Genomic DNA, 18,055 nt, shown 5'->3' with positions numbered 1-18,055 from the left:
GCAGAGATAACCCAACAACAGCCATCTTGCTCCTTTCCCACTTTTTATTATACCTAGTTCCCAGCCAGCCTGGGGACAGTGACTCCCTGTGTTCCGAGGGTCATTTCTCTTCTGTTAACCTCTCTGGAAATATTCCCAGACACACCCAGGATTGTGTTTTCCTCATCCCTAAGTGTTTCTTTGGTCCTTTTTTTCTTTTGGTTTTTCAACACAGGGTTTGTAGACCAGGCTGGCCTCAAACTCAACAGAGATCCACCTACCTCTGCCTCCTGAGTGCTGGAATTAAAAGGTGTGCACCACCATCACCAGCCCTAGGTGTTTCTTAGTGTAATCAAATTGACAAGATGAATCATCCATAGCAGGAGGGGCCAGGGCCACTACATTGGGTTTCTGTGTTTTATGACTGATGTTCCCTGTTGGGAACCATAAGTAGTGATGATTCCACTGAAGCTTTGTCATTGTTCCAGGGGAAATGTAACATTGACTGCTCTAGCTGAAACTCAGGTGCCTCTTAGCTGTTGTCCTCATGTCACCAGGCACCTTGGGTGGCCTCCTGCTGTCTACCAGTTTTCTCTAGCTGAAACTGCTGTGAGATTTAGAGTTGAAGAGCTCATTGAAGCATCCTTTGGCCTTTGTGGCTAAGAATATGTCATTTCTTAGTTCCTCCTTGATTGTTTATTACTTTTTTGCTTTGACATCAGCTCAACTATAAACTGAAATCCATATCATGCTATCATCAGAACTCAAAACTCAAAACTTAAAAAAGTAACACTCTCCATAAAGTATCAAATTCTAGACCATTCATCCAGATGGATGCATTTAAACAATCCCTAGTTGTTGTATGTGTTGATGGGTCTAGTATTGGATACAGCCTTTCAGGCTATCAATCCAAAATGAAAGTTTGGCAAGCTTTTTATGGTGGCTCATGCCTGTAAGCCCAGCACTTAAGAGGTACTAGCAGGAGTTTCAGGAGTTCAAGGCTATCTATCCTCAACTCTACAGTATGCTCAAGGCCAGCTTGGGCTACATGAGATCTTGCCTCAGGAAACAAAAAATCTGCTTTAAAAAAAAAATCTTACTCATCTTAGAATGTGCTCTGCAAGTGGTGTACAGCTGTAAAAGAGATAGTACGTACCCATGCATTGTATTAGAGAGTGCTTCTGGAAATCACCTCAGTGCCAATCATCAGTTATGAAATGGAAAGATGTCTGCGATACATGATCAATGAGGAAAGGCTAAGTTGTGGGTTGGCAAGATTTATGCCCTGTCTCTTTGAAGAAGTTGCTCAATCTTTTCTCTATTGTGACCCAGTTTATGTGCAAAACACTGGATTGCACACATCAGTTTGGAATTAAATTGGGCCACTGATAGCAGACTAGAAATCAAAGTGAAGGCCAAGATGGGCGTTTTGTCTCTTTCCCATGCTGCCTCAGGTAGACTAGCAAGCTAAGGCTAAGGTTATGATTGTGTCTTTCCATTCCACCATCCTAGGGAGTTATTCCTATTCTTAACATGTCCTCGCTGGCCGAGTCTTTACCAGTTGGCAAGAGTAAGGAAAGCCAGAATGGCCAAAATGGTAGAAGTCCCATTTGATTAGTGCCTTTGAGTAGCTTTCCCCAAAGCCAGCATGATATCTCTCTCTGCATTTCATTAAGTAGAACTTGACTATGTGACTATGCATGATGAGGAGAACATAAACAATGGAGATCTTTCCTCTGGGTGTTAGTCAGGGCCCTGTTGTTCAGAGGGAAAGGAGGCTAGGTGTTGGGTGAAGGCAGGCTTGTCATCACTGTATTGTGTGTGATAGAGCAAGTGCACAGAGCTGTCTGCCAGTGGACTCCCCGGAAGGTGGCATGGGAAGAGGGAAGGACAGTGGGAGCAGAACTCTTTATTTTGTCTTACACTGATTTGTAATGTTAAATCTTTCCATGGGGCTTACTAAAAACAGTTAAAAAAAAAAAGACCAACTAACAAAAAACCCTGTGGTTTATTAAGATCATGAGAGCCTGACACTGTCTTGCACAGTCAGTAGTGTGTCATTACTAATTTCATTGCTGATATTTTTCTTGATGGTCATAAAACAATACAATAATGCTTTCAGAGTACCTTAGGGTGAACCAGAATTTATCTCAGTTTAGGAAAAATTCCCTCAGAAGCAGGGAAAGGGTACCTTTTGAGACCTTGAAAAATTGATCTAGTGGTCTGTGATTTTGTATTTATGGGTAAGAGTGGTGTGTGTGTGTGTGTGTGTGTGTGTGTATGAATGTATGTATGTATATATGTATGTATAATATGTGTATATATTCCCCCATATTCCTAAGCCACCTTGCAAATAACTATTGGAAGTTTTTTCCAGTTTCTTTTTTTATTTTCAAAGTTAAAGCATCTTTCCCTCCCCAGACTTTAAGCTCTCTCATCTTCTTTCTACTGTCATAACTACACACAGGTGTGTAGTCCAGATTGCACATATGAGAGGAAAACATGGAATTTATCTTTCTTAGTCAGGCTAATTTCTAATTGTATGTATTTCCCTACAAATGTCATGATTTCATTGTTCTATAGGGCTGAATAAAATTCCATTGTGTAAATGTATAACATTTTCTTTATCTGTTCCTTTGCTGATGGGCGTCCAGGCTGGTTCTATGTCTTAGCCATTGTGGTTTAAACTTGGTTGTGCAAGTATTGCTGTGGTATGCTGACAGAGTCATTTGAACATATATCCAGGAGTGGCTTAACTGGGCCAAATCAGATTTTATGTTTGCATTTTGAGGCACCTCCACAATGACTTCTGTTGGAGGCTATCAAGTTTACTTTTTTACAATCAAGCGGGCTCTTTCTCCACACACTTGCCAGCAATCGTTTTCTTGATGATAGCCATCTTGACTGGTATGAGATGGAATCTCAAAGTAGTTTTAGTTCTTATTTCCCTGATGGCTAAGAACATGGAACACTTTTTAATATATTTATTGGCCTTTGCATTTCTTCTGTTGAAAATTCAGCTAATGTTGGGCTTTTGGTATTGCTGGGAAATACCTTATTTTAGGGAAAAGAGTTTGAAGCATTGAAAAAATACAACATGCAATATATGTTTTTCATGGGTGTATGTATTCATTGGTAGCCATGAAGATCTTTGTATGCATAGGGCACCTTAACATTTTCATGACCTCAGCAACGGTTTAAAATCTCTACAATGCAACATGGATATTCAGCATTATTTTGAGTGTTCTGTTCTATCAAAGAGTATGTATTCTATCAAAAGATCCTACTCCATGGGAAATATTCAGAGATTGGTACATGGAACCACCAAGGATTCTGCCAAGTCTTTTCAAGTTGAAGCCTTGTAACTGGATAGCTTTGTGAGCTTTGTATAACGTGTGGCTGGTCTAACCTGTGCTGGCTCTGCTCTGTCTATATTCCACAACTTTCTCCCCTTCTACTGCTCTTTTTATTCATTGGTGGCCTCCACTACCCTCCCCATGTTCAAGTTCTCTTTTCATATCACTGTCCCTCCTTGTCTGTAGGAGTGTCTGTAGGAGGTGTAGACTGGGTGTCCTGTACTAAACAGCTAAGCTCTGGGCGAGTCATAGACTGCTTTGTGTTTTCAGTGGAATCAGAGGGGTCTGACTTTCCTTTTCCCCATGTTTTGAGGGACTGTCATCTGGCACAGTTAATTTTTCTCTCTTCTTCTTTGGCAGCATATTCCGGGCAGCCAGCAGCAATCATCGGTCCAGCTCTGGGTCTCCTTTGGCCGGAAGCCTATGAGAGCAGCCCAGTTTGTCACAAAGCATCCTATTAATGTGAGTGAAGTCTGCTGAAAGGGGGCAGGGGAAGGATGCTTGTCTCCAAGCATCATGGGAATGTCCTGCTGGCTGGCGTGAGCATTTTATATTCTCCCTGTGGGCACCCTCCAGAGAGGCCTCTGAAGAGACCTGTTATACTCTGGGCCTGTTGGTCTGCTGTTGTGCACTTTACTGTTTGAAGTGGAGCTGAATGGGAATCCTTTTTCCTGCTTTAAGTGGAGTAGAATTGGCAGAGGGGTTGGTGCCGGACTGTGGCCTCATATGCCAGTCCTCAAGCAATGGGAAACTTGTGCATGGCACTTGCTGATTAACCACATGCTATATTGCTTGCAGATGGCTAAGGTTCTGAAAGAGGATGCATTCAGATTCTACTTTGTAGAAACAGACAGGTTAGAAAGACTGAGGACAGAGTGGAGAAAACATACATAGTCTGTGCTCAAAAGTCTTTACTATCAGTGCACACAGATAGCTAGGACAAAGCATTCAGTGCCTGCAGTGAGGAGGTCTCCTTGGTAGGCTTTGGCATCAGCAGTTGGTTTATAGCTCGGGGGGGATATGTAACAGGAGTGACGATCAGTTCTTTCTGTTTCTAAGGGTTCTCTTAGTCTCCTTGGGGAAAAGAAGAGGAAATGAAATGTGTATTAATTTATATTGTGCCTTGTGCTAATAAAAGGTCTGCTGGGGAAAATGGTGAAGCATCATTACCAAAAAGAGGTTTCTAGGTCACTTATGGAGGTCAGAGGCCCATTCTTCTTTCGTAAAATTTTAATGATTTATTTTTCTTTTATATGCATTGGTGTTTTGCCTGCATGTATGTCTGTGTGAGGGTGTCAGATCTCCTGAACTCGAGTTACAGACAGTTGTGAGCTGCCTTGTGGGTGCTGGGAATTGTACCCAGGTCCTCTGGAAGAGCAGCCATGCTCTTAACCACTGAGCCATCTCTCTAGCCCCTGGAGGTCCATTCTTGTATTTTACCAGCAAGTGTAGACCAGCCATGGACACTTGAAAGGCATTTTAGCTTCTTTATTCAGGTCCAGCCCTGGCCCCTGCCTTTGTAGCCACTTTCATCACTGGGACACTTGGAGTCATTGCTTTCATGTGTGTATGAGAAGCCCACCCATAAGGATAATTGTGTTTTTGACTATTTGTTTCCTGACTTTGGGTTCCAAAGGAATACTACATCGCCGATGCTTCAGAGGACCAGGTGTTCGTGTGTGTGAGTCACAGCAACAACAGTACTAACTTATATATCTCAGAAGCAGAGGGGCTGGAATTCTCCTTGTCCCTGGAGAACGTGCTGTATTATAGCCCAGGAGGGGTCGGCAGTGACACCCTGGTGAGGTAAGGAGATGACCGTGTCCCGTCCTGGGTTAGCAAAGGTCACCAGCCTCTCCTTACTTCAGTGGTTTGCAATATTAGTTGCACATATGGCCTTGCTTGAGGTGCTTCCCAAGGGTGCCCTACACCCATCCCTGCATCTGGTGTCCCCAGATTGCAATTGACTCAGTCTGGAGTATGGTTCAGGTGGTTCCCCAGGGGATTTCTGTGCACAGCCAAGGCTGAGTGCTACTGTTCTCCATGACATTTAGGACCTCAGGCACTCTGTTAACCACTCCCTTGGGTTTTGTGGTCTCTGAGCCAATGGGCAAGAATGGTTGGAAGATACCATCACTTCAGGGAACACAGGGGCCCTGCTTCCAAGTGACTGATTGACAGCCTCTTTTAGAGGTAATTATAAGGTAGTATGAGATAGCGAAGGCCCCAGTGTCATTGCCCCTTTATCTGGCAATCACAAGTGTAGCACTGTCTTGTGCCTCTACTTTTGGATGTTTTTTGATTACTACCTTTATTGAGGGCCTTGGGAGCAGTTGAGGACTCTGGCTTACTTTTTCTGGATATTGGGTATACATGGAATCAATGCAATGGCATATGGCCTTTTGTGTCTGGCTTCTAATGTGTTCAAGGTTCACCCCCATGGGCTATATGTAAGCACCTTATTTCCTTTTGTGGGTGAATAGTAGAGTTTACTTGTTTTAATAATTAAAATTTATGAGCCATTGTCCCTCAGGTCTTTTGCCAACTTTAGCACCCCCCACCCCCAACCTGGAGACCCCCCATGGCTATGGAGTGAATAACATACAGCTTGATAAGGACTTTTTTATCTTTCTCAGTTGTCAGATATTAGATGACTTTCTCATGATAAGACAGAATGGGAGCCCAACCTGGAGAAGACTATCAAGGAAGCAGTGACCTCAGTTCTGTCACCACAGGGTTTTTCCACACATCTAGACTGCCTTTTCTGTGTGACAGTTTCCTCCTGTGATTTCTGAGTCCCGCTTGAGACCTTGAAAATAGATTCATGTTAAGAGTGGTAGGCCAACATCCTGTTCAGCTTTCTTCTTATTTTCACATTTTATCTCAGGGAGACAGGTTTTCAGATGTGCTCAATTCAGTGACCTGTTGTCACTTGTGGCTCAGTCTCAGCCAGATGAAATAGGATAAGGGTGAGTTATCAGATGACCTAGGCAGGCTGGTTTAGAATAAACATCTCTGGACTGAGTAGGGCAGCCTGGTGCTGAGGAACTAGCTCTCATTTCCTTAAAGAAATGGTGTGAGATCTCTGAATAGGGGATCACTATGGCATCTGTTGTGCTTGGAGGACCTGCATAGAAAGCCATAGCTAACTGTAGGACTGTTGTAGGAACTAATGTGCTAACCATGTGGCAGACCCATTGGGGCAATTTAAGAAGGAGCACTTGGCTTAGTCCATGGAGATGTCTGCCAGGATGTAGATTTTGCTTGGGGTGTGGCTGAAGGGGGAGCCTGGTGAACTGGATGGCAAGTTTCAGCCCTAGATCCCAGGAAAGAAGGGGAGAAGTGCCTTGGTATGGTCTGCTGATGGTAAGATGGAAGAAAAGGGGCTCTTGGAAGAGAATACTGACGTGAAGTCTATTGTTCTAGTGCAAGTCAAAGAGGGAAATGAGGCAAGGATTGGCATTAGAGCAGAGGGATTTTGAGGTAAAAGCTGACAGGAACTAAATGCTAAAACCCTAGCAAAATGGGTAGGGCAAAGAACTTGGGCTTGTCTGAGAGAAACCCAGGTACCCCAGTTGGGCATAACAAGCAGTGGGCCTCAGGATGGCAGACTTCAGAGGTAAGAGAATGGAGGTAAGCAGTGTAGAAGGCCAGAGCCCTTTAGCCCATTCCCTCCCTAATAGAGACCCAAGGAATCCCATGACAGAGGGTTTGGTCTGTATCCCATTATGTTTTGGGTGACTTTGCTCATTCTGCCCACCAAGAGCAGCTTCATTAGTACTACTTATTTATTGTTGGTTGTGAGCCTAGCCTTTAACGGCTGAGCCATCTCCCACCCCATTACTACTCATGGATTGCCCCCTTTCCTGTAGCAGTGGTCTCTGTGTGTGTCTCCCTGTCTGAGGTGGCCCAACCATTATCCATAGCATAGGATGGGGAAGACATAACCAGTCTTCTGCTTTATTGTGTAGCCCATAGCTAAGAACCCCTGACATAAAGGGCATACTTCAAGTTTTAAAAGCCACTCATGAACCACGGTGACCATTCCTCACAGATGTGACATTTGGAATGGGTATGCCATGTTAGTGCAAAGCTCCCTTCTGGTGAGTGGGCTCTTAGCACAGCAGGTAAAACTGGGGAGACTCTTATTCTTCTGTTCACAAGTGCAGCCTCGGGCTTTGTAGAGCCATGCCAGCTGTCTGTGCTGTTGTATTGCCAACCTGTAATAGATGCTGCTAGAACTCCTGACTGGTAGCCCTGTCGTGTTTAATACTCGTATTTCTACAGGCCAGATTAGACTGTGAGTCCCAGCATTGTCACTAGTGTCTTGCCTGTCTGGCTCAAGGCTTCCCACTTGTCCAGGCTTCTGGAAGGATTTGGATCAGTATTCAGAGTGAAGAAATGAATGCGGTTCTGTCAACTGCTTTATGGCATCTTTGCATTCTTAATGCCCTTTTAGAAGTTGTTGGTTGGCTGAGCATCCTGGCCCTTAAAAACAATTTTTACTTATTTATCTTTCAAGACCTGGTTGGTGCATGTTACACGGGTGAACCTTGTAAACATGTAAGTGAAAGTAACAAGATATAAAGGGCATTGTATGATTCAATTTATACAGAATAGCCAGACCAGGCAATCCATAGAGACAGATCCATAGAGACAGAAAGCAAATCTGTGGTTGCCAAGGCCTGGGAACCGAAGGAAAACAGACAGTGCCTGCCAATAATGAAAATGTTCTGGAACTCACGTTGCACAACATTGTGAACATACTTAATTCCTGTAGTATTGTGTCCTTTAAGATGGTTCAATATTGTGCTGCACACAATTCAAAATGGCAAGCAAATACCAGTCTCGGGTGATGGCTGCTTCTTTTTCTCTGACTGCAGGTATTTTGCAAATGAGCCCTTTGCTGACTTTCACCGTGTGGAAGGCTTACAAGGAGTCTACATTGCCACCCTGATGAATGGTTCTATGAATGAGGAGAACATGAGGTCGGTCATCACCTTTGACAAAGGGGGAACCTGGGAATTTCTTCAGGCCCCAGCCTTCACGGGATATGGAGAGAAAATCAATTGTGAGGTACAGTTGCTTTAATCGTGTTTGGCTTTTTTGATACAAAGCCGAGAGCTGTGGTCTGGAGTAGTTATTCTATATTCAATATTTCCAGAAGCGTGCAGGATGATAGAACACCCTGTTAATACCACAGGGAACAAATTTTCATATGCACATCTGTCCTTTCAGGTCCCTGCTCCACGCCAGGGCATGGTAGGGGCTGTGTTGAACTCAGGGGCACCTTGGGATATTGAAGAATTCTCTTTGTGGTGTTTCTGAGATTGAACTCAGGACCTCATACAGGCTAAACAGGTCTTTAGCTACTGTCTACTACACCTTTAGCCCAGTATCTCGTTTTGTTGTGTTATGAAATGGACTCTTGCTATGTAGCCCAGGCTGGCCTGGAATTTATTATGTGGCTCTAGTTGGTCTTGAACTTGCAGCCTTTCTACATTAGCGCCCTAAGTACTTAGATTACTGTCATAGCCAGCTTAATTTAAAAGTTTTGAAGGAAGCATATGATACACAACATCTGTTAGACATTACGTTAATTACTTGACTAATGAGCTTGAGCTAGTTCACAGATTCAACATGAGGGCATATCATATTTCTTTTGAGGACATCACATCTTTGGGAAGCTGGAGTTTTGTGAGTCAGTTTGATGAAAGACTCAGTGGGAAAATCGGGATGGGACAGAAAATGAGAGTGACAGTGTCACATAGGTTTCCAAAATTTGAGAAGTTGTGTCATGCCTAGCAGGTGTATTTATCCCATTAGCAGAACGTGTGATCTATTTAAACATGAGATGGACATTTTTTTCCAGTTTATATATACAACTGTTTCAAACTGATGCTCTCTTGGTAGTGCGAGCGCGCACACACACACACACACACACACACACACACACACACACACACACACTGTTTAGACCTAACTCTAAAACATGATGGTATTATATTTCTTTTGGTCTGGAACTACTATAAAAACGACAATACCCATTTTATATTAAACCTGCAGTGTTGAAGAACATTGAAGAATGAGTATAGTGTTCCCTGCCTATGTGCCTATCTGAAAAGCTAAGCATTTTAAACCATTTTTTTGGTCCCACTAAGTGTTCTCATGAGTTGGTTCTTGTGCTCCCTGGTCTCCTGTGATAACCCCCACCTAATCTCTTGGATTTTTGAATTGTTTGTTCATGATAAGTTATGGTGTCTTTCTGTTTTCTTATCTGTATTCCTTCCCTTGGGAAAATTCTTTTCTAGACTCTTGACTTAGAATTTACTTCCTAATTTTTCTTCTTTTGGGGCCACAAGTCTTCGTTATACCACATGAAATCTAACTCTGGAAAGAGGAGGGCTACAAATAGACATGGGTAAACACCTAGCCAGTTCCCTTCCTCAGTATTTAGGACAACAGAAGTTTGGCCTGTCTTGATCTGGATTTGTCTAGGCTGTTTTGAACATGCCATGGTGGGGATGAGCTTGGCTAAACAGATTCAGTGGCATTGTTATTTCTCAGACTTATAATTGTAGGATTATCAATCAGCTCTTAGTTTCTGATTCTTACTTTAGGTGGTGGTTGGGTCCTTCTCCCTTTGCTGTATACCAAATAGCTAATAAGAAACAACTTAAGGAAGAAAGGGGTTATTAACTGGCTCAAGAGTTTGAGGCTACCATCCATTGTGGTGGGAAAGGCTCAGTGCTGGTGCCTAGCTTGCTCTCGCCTGTATCTCTTTTCATTCAGGCAGGGACCTCAGACCTAAGGAGGTTCTTCCCTCCTCAGTTTAGCCTATCTGGAAACACCCTCATAGACATACCCAGAGGGGTATCTTCTAGGTGATTATGGGTCTAGTCAAACTGATAAAATTTCTGTCATTATTACAAAGTGATTGAGATTATCAGTTTGTAAGGGAGAAAGACTGATATTTGGCCCAAGGTTTTGGAGGTATCAGTAGTTTTTGTCTGAGTTTGCTTGACTTTGTTGATTTGGGTCAGAGAGTGGCAAGGCTGAACATCGTGGTAGGAATGCGTGGTGGAATAAATTTGCTTGATCATGGCAGATAGGAAATGGATATAAGAAACCCAAAAAGGAAAGAGCCAGTGTCTCCGTGTCCCATTCAAAGGTACACCTAATGGTATGACTGGCACTAGGCCCCACCTCCTAAAGATTCTACCACTTCCCAGAAGTACCAAAATCTTGTGATCACATCCTTAGAACAGGACCCTCAGGGCTATTTCAATCCAAGCAACTACGGGTGGAGAAAAGACTATATCGATAACTAAAAACTTGGACACGAGGATGCAGAAGCACTTCTAAGGATCAGCCTCCTTGTAGGTGAAGTAACAGGAGTGAAAAGAAGAAGTGGGCAAGGAAAAATTCTTTGAGCCCACCTGACTTCCTCCTATTTTTAATTGACCAAACTGGGAAGCTAGCAAGATTGTTTTGCTGGAAGGATCTTCTTTGTGCGTGATAAAAAGAAGTAGATTAAACATCCTGTCATCATCCTTACCTGTGCCAGGAGCAAATAATTCCTGTTTTGATCACTGAAATATTGTGACCATCATTTTTCTGGCCAGGAGAATAAGGCAGAAGCATTGTGGTGGTCTGTAGAACTATCAGTCAGCATTAGCACTCAGTGAGGAAGCCAGCTTCCATGACAATAAAGCTTGCATCTTTGTGCAAATGTGGGATACGCCTTTAAGGTTTCCACATGACCCCTAGGGTATTCCTATCTCACATATGAATCATCTGGCCATGTACCAATGAGACATTTCGACTTCTGATTGTTTTCCTTCTAACAAGGCTTCTAGAATCGTATTTGAGGCACATCTGCACTGACTCAGTCAACGCACCATTTTGCTTCTCTTTGTTTCTGAGTCCCTGGAAAGGGTCTCTGGGTAACACCAGCCATGGAGCGCCTTTCTTCTTGATTTGAGTTGACATTGGTTTGTAATTGCTATTCCTGGGAGTCTCAGGACTTTAAGTTATTTTTCTCTTTTCTTCAGTGGTAGACATTTATGTTGGTTCGGAAGATGCGCTCTGTCTAGGGAGATTTGGAGACCACTGGGTTGTAAGTCTGTTTTCTTCTGGGCCAGACCTTCTTCTGGGTCTTGCTATGGGGTCCTTGGATAGACTCCTGGGTTTGAGGGAGTCCTAGGCATGTGCTGCATGCTGATCCCATCTGGAAATTTCCTTCTGAAGCTTTCCCAAGGTTGTTCCCTCCACCTGGCCCAGCGTCTCAGTCAGCTGCTCAACCTCCAACTCCGGAGAATGCCTATCCTGTCCAAGGAGTCAGCCCCCGGCCTCATCATTGCCACCGGTAAGTGTTCATTGCCCCCTGTCACAGGAGCTTCAGTGATATATAGTGATCATCCACACCTCCAGAGTGACCACTCCTCATGGCTTTAACACATCATCTTAGGAACTAGCTACTACTGGGCATGTCTGGTGGGGCCAGATGCATTTCTAGCATTTTCTTGAATGAATAATCATTCTTCCTCTTTGTGTTTCAGGCTCAGTGGGAAAGAACTTGGCCAGCAAGACCAATGTGTACATCTCTAGCAGTGCTGGAGCCAGGTGGAGAGAGGTCAGTTCTAAGGCTCTTCTAAGAGTGAGCATGTGGACTGTGCACCAACATTACAGGGCCACCGTGGTCCCCGGGTAGAGGTCTGTGATGCTCATCTGATCCATATGTTCATATAGAAACCCATGGCCCCACAGAAGAGCTAGCCACATGCCTCTGTATTCACACCCTATCATGTGCTCATGACTTTTGCTAAAATATCACTTTAAATAAAAAACAGACTTTTTCAACTTTTATTAGAAACAACTGTGAATTTGACCAAGTTTTCCAGGATTATGCATTCCATGGGGGTAGGGATGGGGATACAGAAACTTTTTTGTTCCTACTTCAGCCCTGGGCTGTAACAGTGTCTGGCATAGAGAAAATGCCCATTAATATTTGGTGAATGTGTTGGGAATTACAATGCAATTGTGGTGGGTCTGACACTGCTGATTTCTGAACCACACTGGCTGGGTACTTTCATCTTCCCCATGCTGTAGGAGGAGATTGCTTTCTGTCTCAACCCTGTACACCCCATTTGAATCTTGAGCACTGACTATGCCCTTTCTCAAGGTTCTCCAGTATGAGTCACTGCTTAAGCTGTGGCCTCGGATGTTAGAGTGTCCCTAAACTTGGAAAAATGTCCTTTGGCCTCCTGTGACTTGGAGCCAAAGAAAGTCTATGTGGTCTTATTCTGTAGGGACTGGGGTCCATGTTGACCCTGGGGGTGGTTCCTGAGATCCTCAGCAGATCGGTGCACAGTAATTTGTGAAGCATCAGGTCAGAGTCGTATGGTTGGCTTGAAGAGTCAGCGGTCATAGTCCCTCCCCACATACTTCCTACGGAGAATGAAGCATGCACACTTCCACATTTAAATGTGCAATATGCAAAGCAGTAATGTTACAGTCTGGCTCTGGGTAATTTGCAAATGTTGCTCTATGTTTTCCCTCATATGTGGTCCAGGCTTGCTTATCATCCCTCTCTATGAGAGATGGAGATCACAGACACTGACCCTGTGTATGTGTGTGTGTATGCATGTGAGTGTCTGCACGTGTACATATGCATACGTGTGCACAATTTAAGGCTTCTACCAGAGTGGTGGAAAATACAAGCCCATATTCATCTCAAGGAAGTGATCAGGACATAGTGGTCAAACAAGAGTTCAAGGTTTGGAATTTTCAGTCCGTTCTTGTCCTATCCCATGGGAAGGATGCAACAGCTGCTTCCCCGGGGCCACAGAGCTGTTGCTTCCTCTGGAGTGGGATGTCTTCTCATCAGCAGAGAGGCCTGCAGGCTTCTAGTACCTTCTGCTGCTGGTGACAACAGGGACTGGAACATCTGCAGGTGATTTCCTTTGGGTAGAGATCTGTGTCTTGCTCCTCCTCCAGTGGAGCAGCGTTGCCTGGCTGTTGCCAGGGCAGCTGTCTGAGACTCTCTCCAGGCATACGTAATACCTGCCAGGAAGTAGTCAGCACCCAAGAGACCTTGTTTTGGGAACTAGCGGAGAAGTAACTGGAGGTGGGAGGCAGAGACTACCTATGAGGGAGCATGAGAGTCCCAGTGGGTGGCCTTCACCACAGAGGCCCCATGTGGGATGTGCATCAGCCATTCCCTACTCTGGGGGATGAAGGCTATAGGTGACAGATTGCTGCAGGGAACACTAGTGACATGGTTGCCCTTCAACCAGCTAGTTATGCAAATTCTCTGATCTGCACAATTCCTTCTTACTCTTGCTTCTATAACAGCTTGATCGAGAGCTGTGAACTACAGCAAATCTGTTGAAGTGTTCTTTGATCAGATCCATCCCTCATCGCCACAAATTCAAGTGTCAAAACCCCCTCAAGTATTTTTGTATCCTCTTGTAAATCCATTCTGCTCTCCACCCTCATCCTATCTGTAACCACAGCAACATATTGCTATCATGCCTAGAAATCTATGTCAGTGCTGTTCTATATCAATACAATGTTTATTCTACTTTCCTGGATTCTTTCACTCATGAGAATTAGAAGCTCATCCACTAGGCTTCATTGCCTGTGGCCTTTGCCTGTTTTGCTGCTAAGTTTTGTCCCCACTGTAGGGATAACAGTGTTTTTTGTTTATCCAATTAACTTGTCAATCCTTGGAATAGTAGAGCTCTTTTAATTTCTGACACTTAATTTTCCCATTTCTGTGTGTCCTATATTTTTAAGCTGTGTTTGAATATGTGATTCATTTAGAGTAAGTTTCTAAATCTGTCATAAGAGAAAGGTTGCCTCCCCCATTTTTTTACATTTTAATCTAATCGAACCACTTTTTCACATCTCCTTTAATTATTCCATTTTATGCATTTGTCAAGAAGACTTCTCTTTCTCCTGTTGAGTTGTCCTAGTACCTCTTTGGAAATCAATTTGTCATGTGTATGTGGGTATATTTTAGGGCTTTCTGTTTTGTTCCATTGAACTTAGTGTCTGCTTTCCACCACGACCATATTGCCTTGATTACCAAAGCCTTACAGCAAGTGTTGGAATCAATTAGGGTAAGTCCTTTGCTTATTTTCAAAATTGCTCTCATTATTCACAGTCTTTTGCACTTCCGCATTCCCTGTCAGTTTTTCTAGGACTTTCACTGGCGTGCATTAAATAGGTAGATTGGTTTCAGGGTAAATTGACTTCTTAATAACATTGAGTCTTTTGATCTACAGTTGTAGTCTATTTCTCCATGTCGTCTTTAATTTTACTTAGCATCTTTAAGTTTCTAATGTAAAAGTCCTGTATGTCATCTCTTTAGGTTGCTCAAGCTGGAACAAATGGTCTTACTGTCTCTGCCTCCTGAGTGCTGGGATTGCAAGCACATGCTGCCATGCCTGACTTGATATTTCTTTTCTTAGTTCAATGGGGATTGGATCCAGGGTCTTCCACTTACTAGACAAGTACTTCACGGAGCTACAATACATATGTGTGTTATTCTTAGATATTTAAACTTGGTATTTCTCGAAATGGAATTTTACTTTAAGTTTATTCCTAGATTTTTTTATTGATTTTTTTTAAAGACAAGGTCTCTCTGTGTACCCCTGTCTGCCCTGGAACTTGCTATATAGAACATGGTGACTTTGAACTCATCGATCCACTTGCCTTTGACTCCTGAGTATTGGGGTTAAAGGCACGCATCACCATATCTGGCTTCATTCCTAGATTTTATCCTAATACATAACAATACTTTCAGCATCCTATGGCATTGCCAAAGGCATGAATTCATTTTCTTTAGTTATCTTGTATTTGGATTTATTATAAACAATCGAACCAGATGTAAAGGGAAGCAGTTACATTTCTTCCTTTCTGATCTTTTATTACATTATTTCCTTTTCTGCCCTCTGTGTTGTGTTCTCTCTTTAGTTTCCTTTCTCTCCTCTTTATGGTGACTCCATGTAGTTTTAAGTAGAAGTAGGAAGAGTAAGTATTCCAGTTTGTTCTCTATCTCAAGGAGAAACATTTTATCTGCTTATTATTATTGTTATTTTTAACAATAATCTCTCTTTGTAATCCAGGAAGGCTACTCTTTCTGTTCTCTGTCTCAGCCTCATGAATAGTGGGATTACAGGTGTGCACCTTTTCAAACAATAGGCCACTGATTGTATATGAAATTTTTCCACCAACATAGAGAAAAGTCCCTGTTATTCCTACTCTATTGATAACCCTAAAGAAAAATCAAGATCAGCTATTAGTTTTGCCAAATGTCACTTTTATATCAATGTAATAGTGTAGATTTTCTTTGTTACTGTATGGATTACATTAATTAATGCCTGAATATTAAGCTAATTTCCAGTTACAGAATAAATCCCATGATACATTATCCTATTTGAATAGAGCTAGGTTTGATGTGCTAAAAATTAAAAGGATCTCTTTGTGAGAAATACTAGTATGTAATATTCCATTTGCAGTGTCTTTGGCAAGTTTCAGTGTTGGTCTGGCCAGCCTCATTCGAATTAGCTGATTCGCTGTCCTCCTTTGTTAATGGCTGCCTTTGTCTTGTGCCATTCACCACTGAGTTGAAATTTTCTTCTTTGAATATTTTTTTGGGCAAGAAAGTCAATTTCTCTATTGGGTGCATAACTACTCATATTTTTGAATTTAACTTTTCTTGTTACTTTCTTAACATCTGTAGAGTCTTTGGTGATAATTTCATTCCTCGTATCAATGATTTGTGTTTTTCCTCTACTAGATTATTAAGACTTTCCTTATTTATTTTCTCTGTGTTTTGACAGGCTATCTATTTTAGACTTTAAAAAATATAAACATGTAAGGCTTTAAATTTCCTCTGGATACATCTGTTTCTGTGCATTTACCTACCACTCATCTGTCTTTGTGTTTAAAGAATTTTATATAGGCAGCTTGTAGATTCTTGCTTTTTTATAAATGAATTTTTATTTTTTATTTAAATTAGAAACAAGCTTGTTTTACATGTCAATCCCAGTTCCCACTCCCTCCCCTGCCCCCCCCCACTGACCCCCTATCTCATCCCCTTTCTGCTCACCAGGGAGGGCGAGGCCTCCTATGGGGGATCTTTAAAGTCTGTCATATCATTTGGAGCAGGGCCTAGGCCCTCCCCCTTATTAATTAATTAAAAATTTTTTCTGAGGTGCTTGGTAGGTGCATGTATAGCTGTCAGAGGACAGCTTGTGGGAACTGGTTCTCTCCTTCTGACATTTGAGTCCCGAGGAACACACTCAGGTTGTCTAGCTTGAATGTGAGCACCCTTCACCTCTGAGCTATCTCACTGGCCCAGTCTTTGCTTGTTTGCTTATTTATTTACTTAATGGAATTAAAACTTGAAGGCAATATTTTTGTTATTCATTTCCTCTATATCCATTCGGCTCTCTCTCATTTTCTGCTCTCCTTTTGCATTATTTATATGTTTTTTGGCAGTGCTGGGGATTGAACCCAGATCTTTGTGCATGCTTGTGAGGTGCTCTACTGTTAAGTTCTCTCCCCAGCCACCAGAGAGTGGAGACTCTTCTGGTATTTCTCTCTTCTTTTCTTCCAGCAGTTTCTCTGAGGATTAGAACATACATACCTAGTCTTTCATGGTCTTCACTGATTTTATACTGAACTTATATGGAAAGTTTGCATCATGTGAGTCTGTCTCCCTCCCCTGACCTTTTGTTGTATTTGTCACATCTATGTACTCTGAAAACACTCATTTTCTTTTACCTAAATTCTAGTGATGATTTTTAAAAAGTAAAAAAAAAAAGAAAAGAAAAAAGAAAAGAAAAAAAAGCAGTTTTGAATTTTCCCTCCGATATTTGCCATTTCTCTTGGTTGTCTACAGTTCCTGAAGATCCCAGTTTATCCCTGGGTTGATACCCCCCAGCTTAAAGAGATACCGCGAACGTTTCCTGTAGAACCCACTATCTATGAGGCCGCCCACTGGCTGTGGGTTCCCTTGTCTTTCCTTCATTTGAGAATCCTTATTTCATCATATTCCCAGGCATTGTTCAAATCGGGACTGGTGGTCATCTGGGCTAATAGGAATTTGAACATGTTTTGTCGGCCTCTTATTCCCCAGATTCTGATGAGCATCAACCCGTGCTTACTTCAGCTATATCATTTGCACATGTAATAGCCCATTTTCATGCAAGCATATTTTTTTCATGTATGTATATAACACTGTTTTTCTCTAGATGCTTTCAAGGTCCCTTCATTTGAGTGTAGTTTGAGGGTTAGGTAGAGAGGTACAGTCCAATTAAGGGATTTATCCTCTTGGATTCCTCCCACACTGTCCCCAGCCTGCAAGGAGTTATTTCACAATTCCTTTTGGAGCAACAGTGTCTATGGAAGTTTGAGTTCCCCTGGAACTGAGGTGCTCCACGAATGGGGACTTTTCTTTAGGGTGAAGCTGCATCAGGAAACTGCAACAATGTGGGTAGCTTCTCCAGGCTTCAGGGAACTTGCATTGTTAGAGTAGAACAGAAACTTTGGTTGCCTGGCTGTTTATGTATTTTGCAGTGTGAGGATGAAGCCTAAGGCTTCATGCATTTTAGCCAAGTGCTCTCTCTCTCTCAGGTAATTTGACTCTGGGGTATGAGGACTTAGCTGTGTTAGATTCTAAGACCGTGAGAGGATGGATAAGGACA

General features: G+C 42.6%; 1 protein-coding gene across 1 annotated transcript in view; it reads left to right on the top strand.

The window, feature by feature from the left end:
• Positions 1 to 18,055, top strand: part of Sorl1 (sortilin related receptor 1) — a 169,028-nt gene that overhangs the window by 50,221 nt on the left and 100,752 nt on the right. The window contains exons 7-11 of the mRNA XM_027411875.2: positions 3,696 to 3,797; positions 4,972 to 5,141; positions 8,219 to 8,411; positions 11,586 to 11,703; positions 11,897 to 11,970. Of these exons, the coding sequence (XP_027267676.1) occupies positions 3,696 to 3,797; positions 4,972 to 5,141; positions 8,219 to 8,411; positions 11,586 to 11,703; positions 11,897 to 11,970 (657 nt within the window). The remainder of the gene's footprint in view (positions 1 to 3,695; positions 3,798 to 4,971; positions 5,142 to 8,218; positions 8,412 to 11,585; positions 11,704 to 11,896; positions 11,971 to 18,055) is intronic.

Source organism: Cricetulus griseus, chromosome 4 (assembly GCF_003668045.3).
Source record: "Cricetulus griseus strain 17A/GY chromosome 4, alternate assembly CriGri-PICRH-1.0, whole genome shotgun sequence".
Taxonomy (NCBI): Eukaryota; Metazoa; Chordata; class Mammalia; order Rodentia; family Cricetidae; genus Cricetulus; species Cricetulus griseus.
This window is presented reverse-complemented; position numbering and strand designations above follow the sequence as displayed.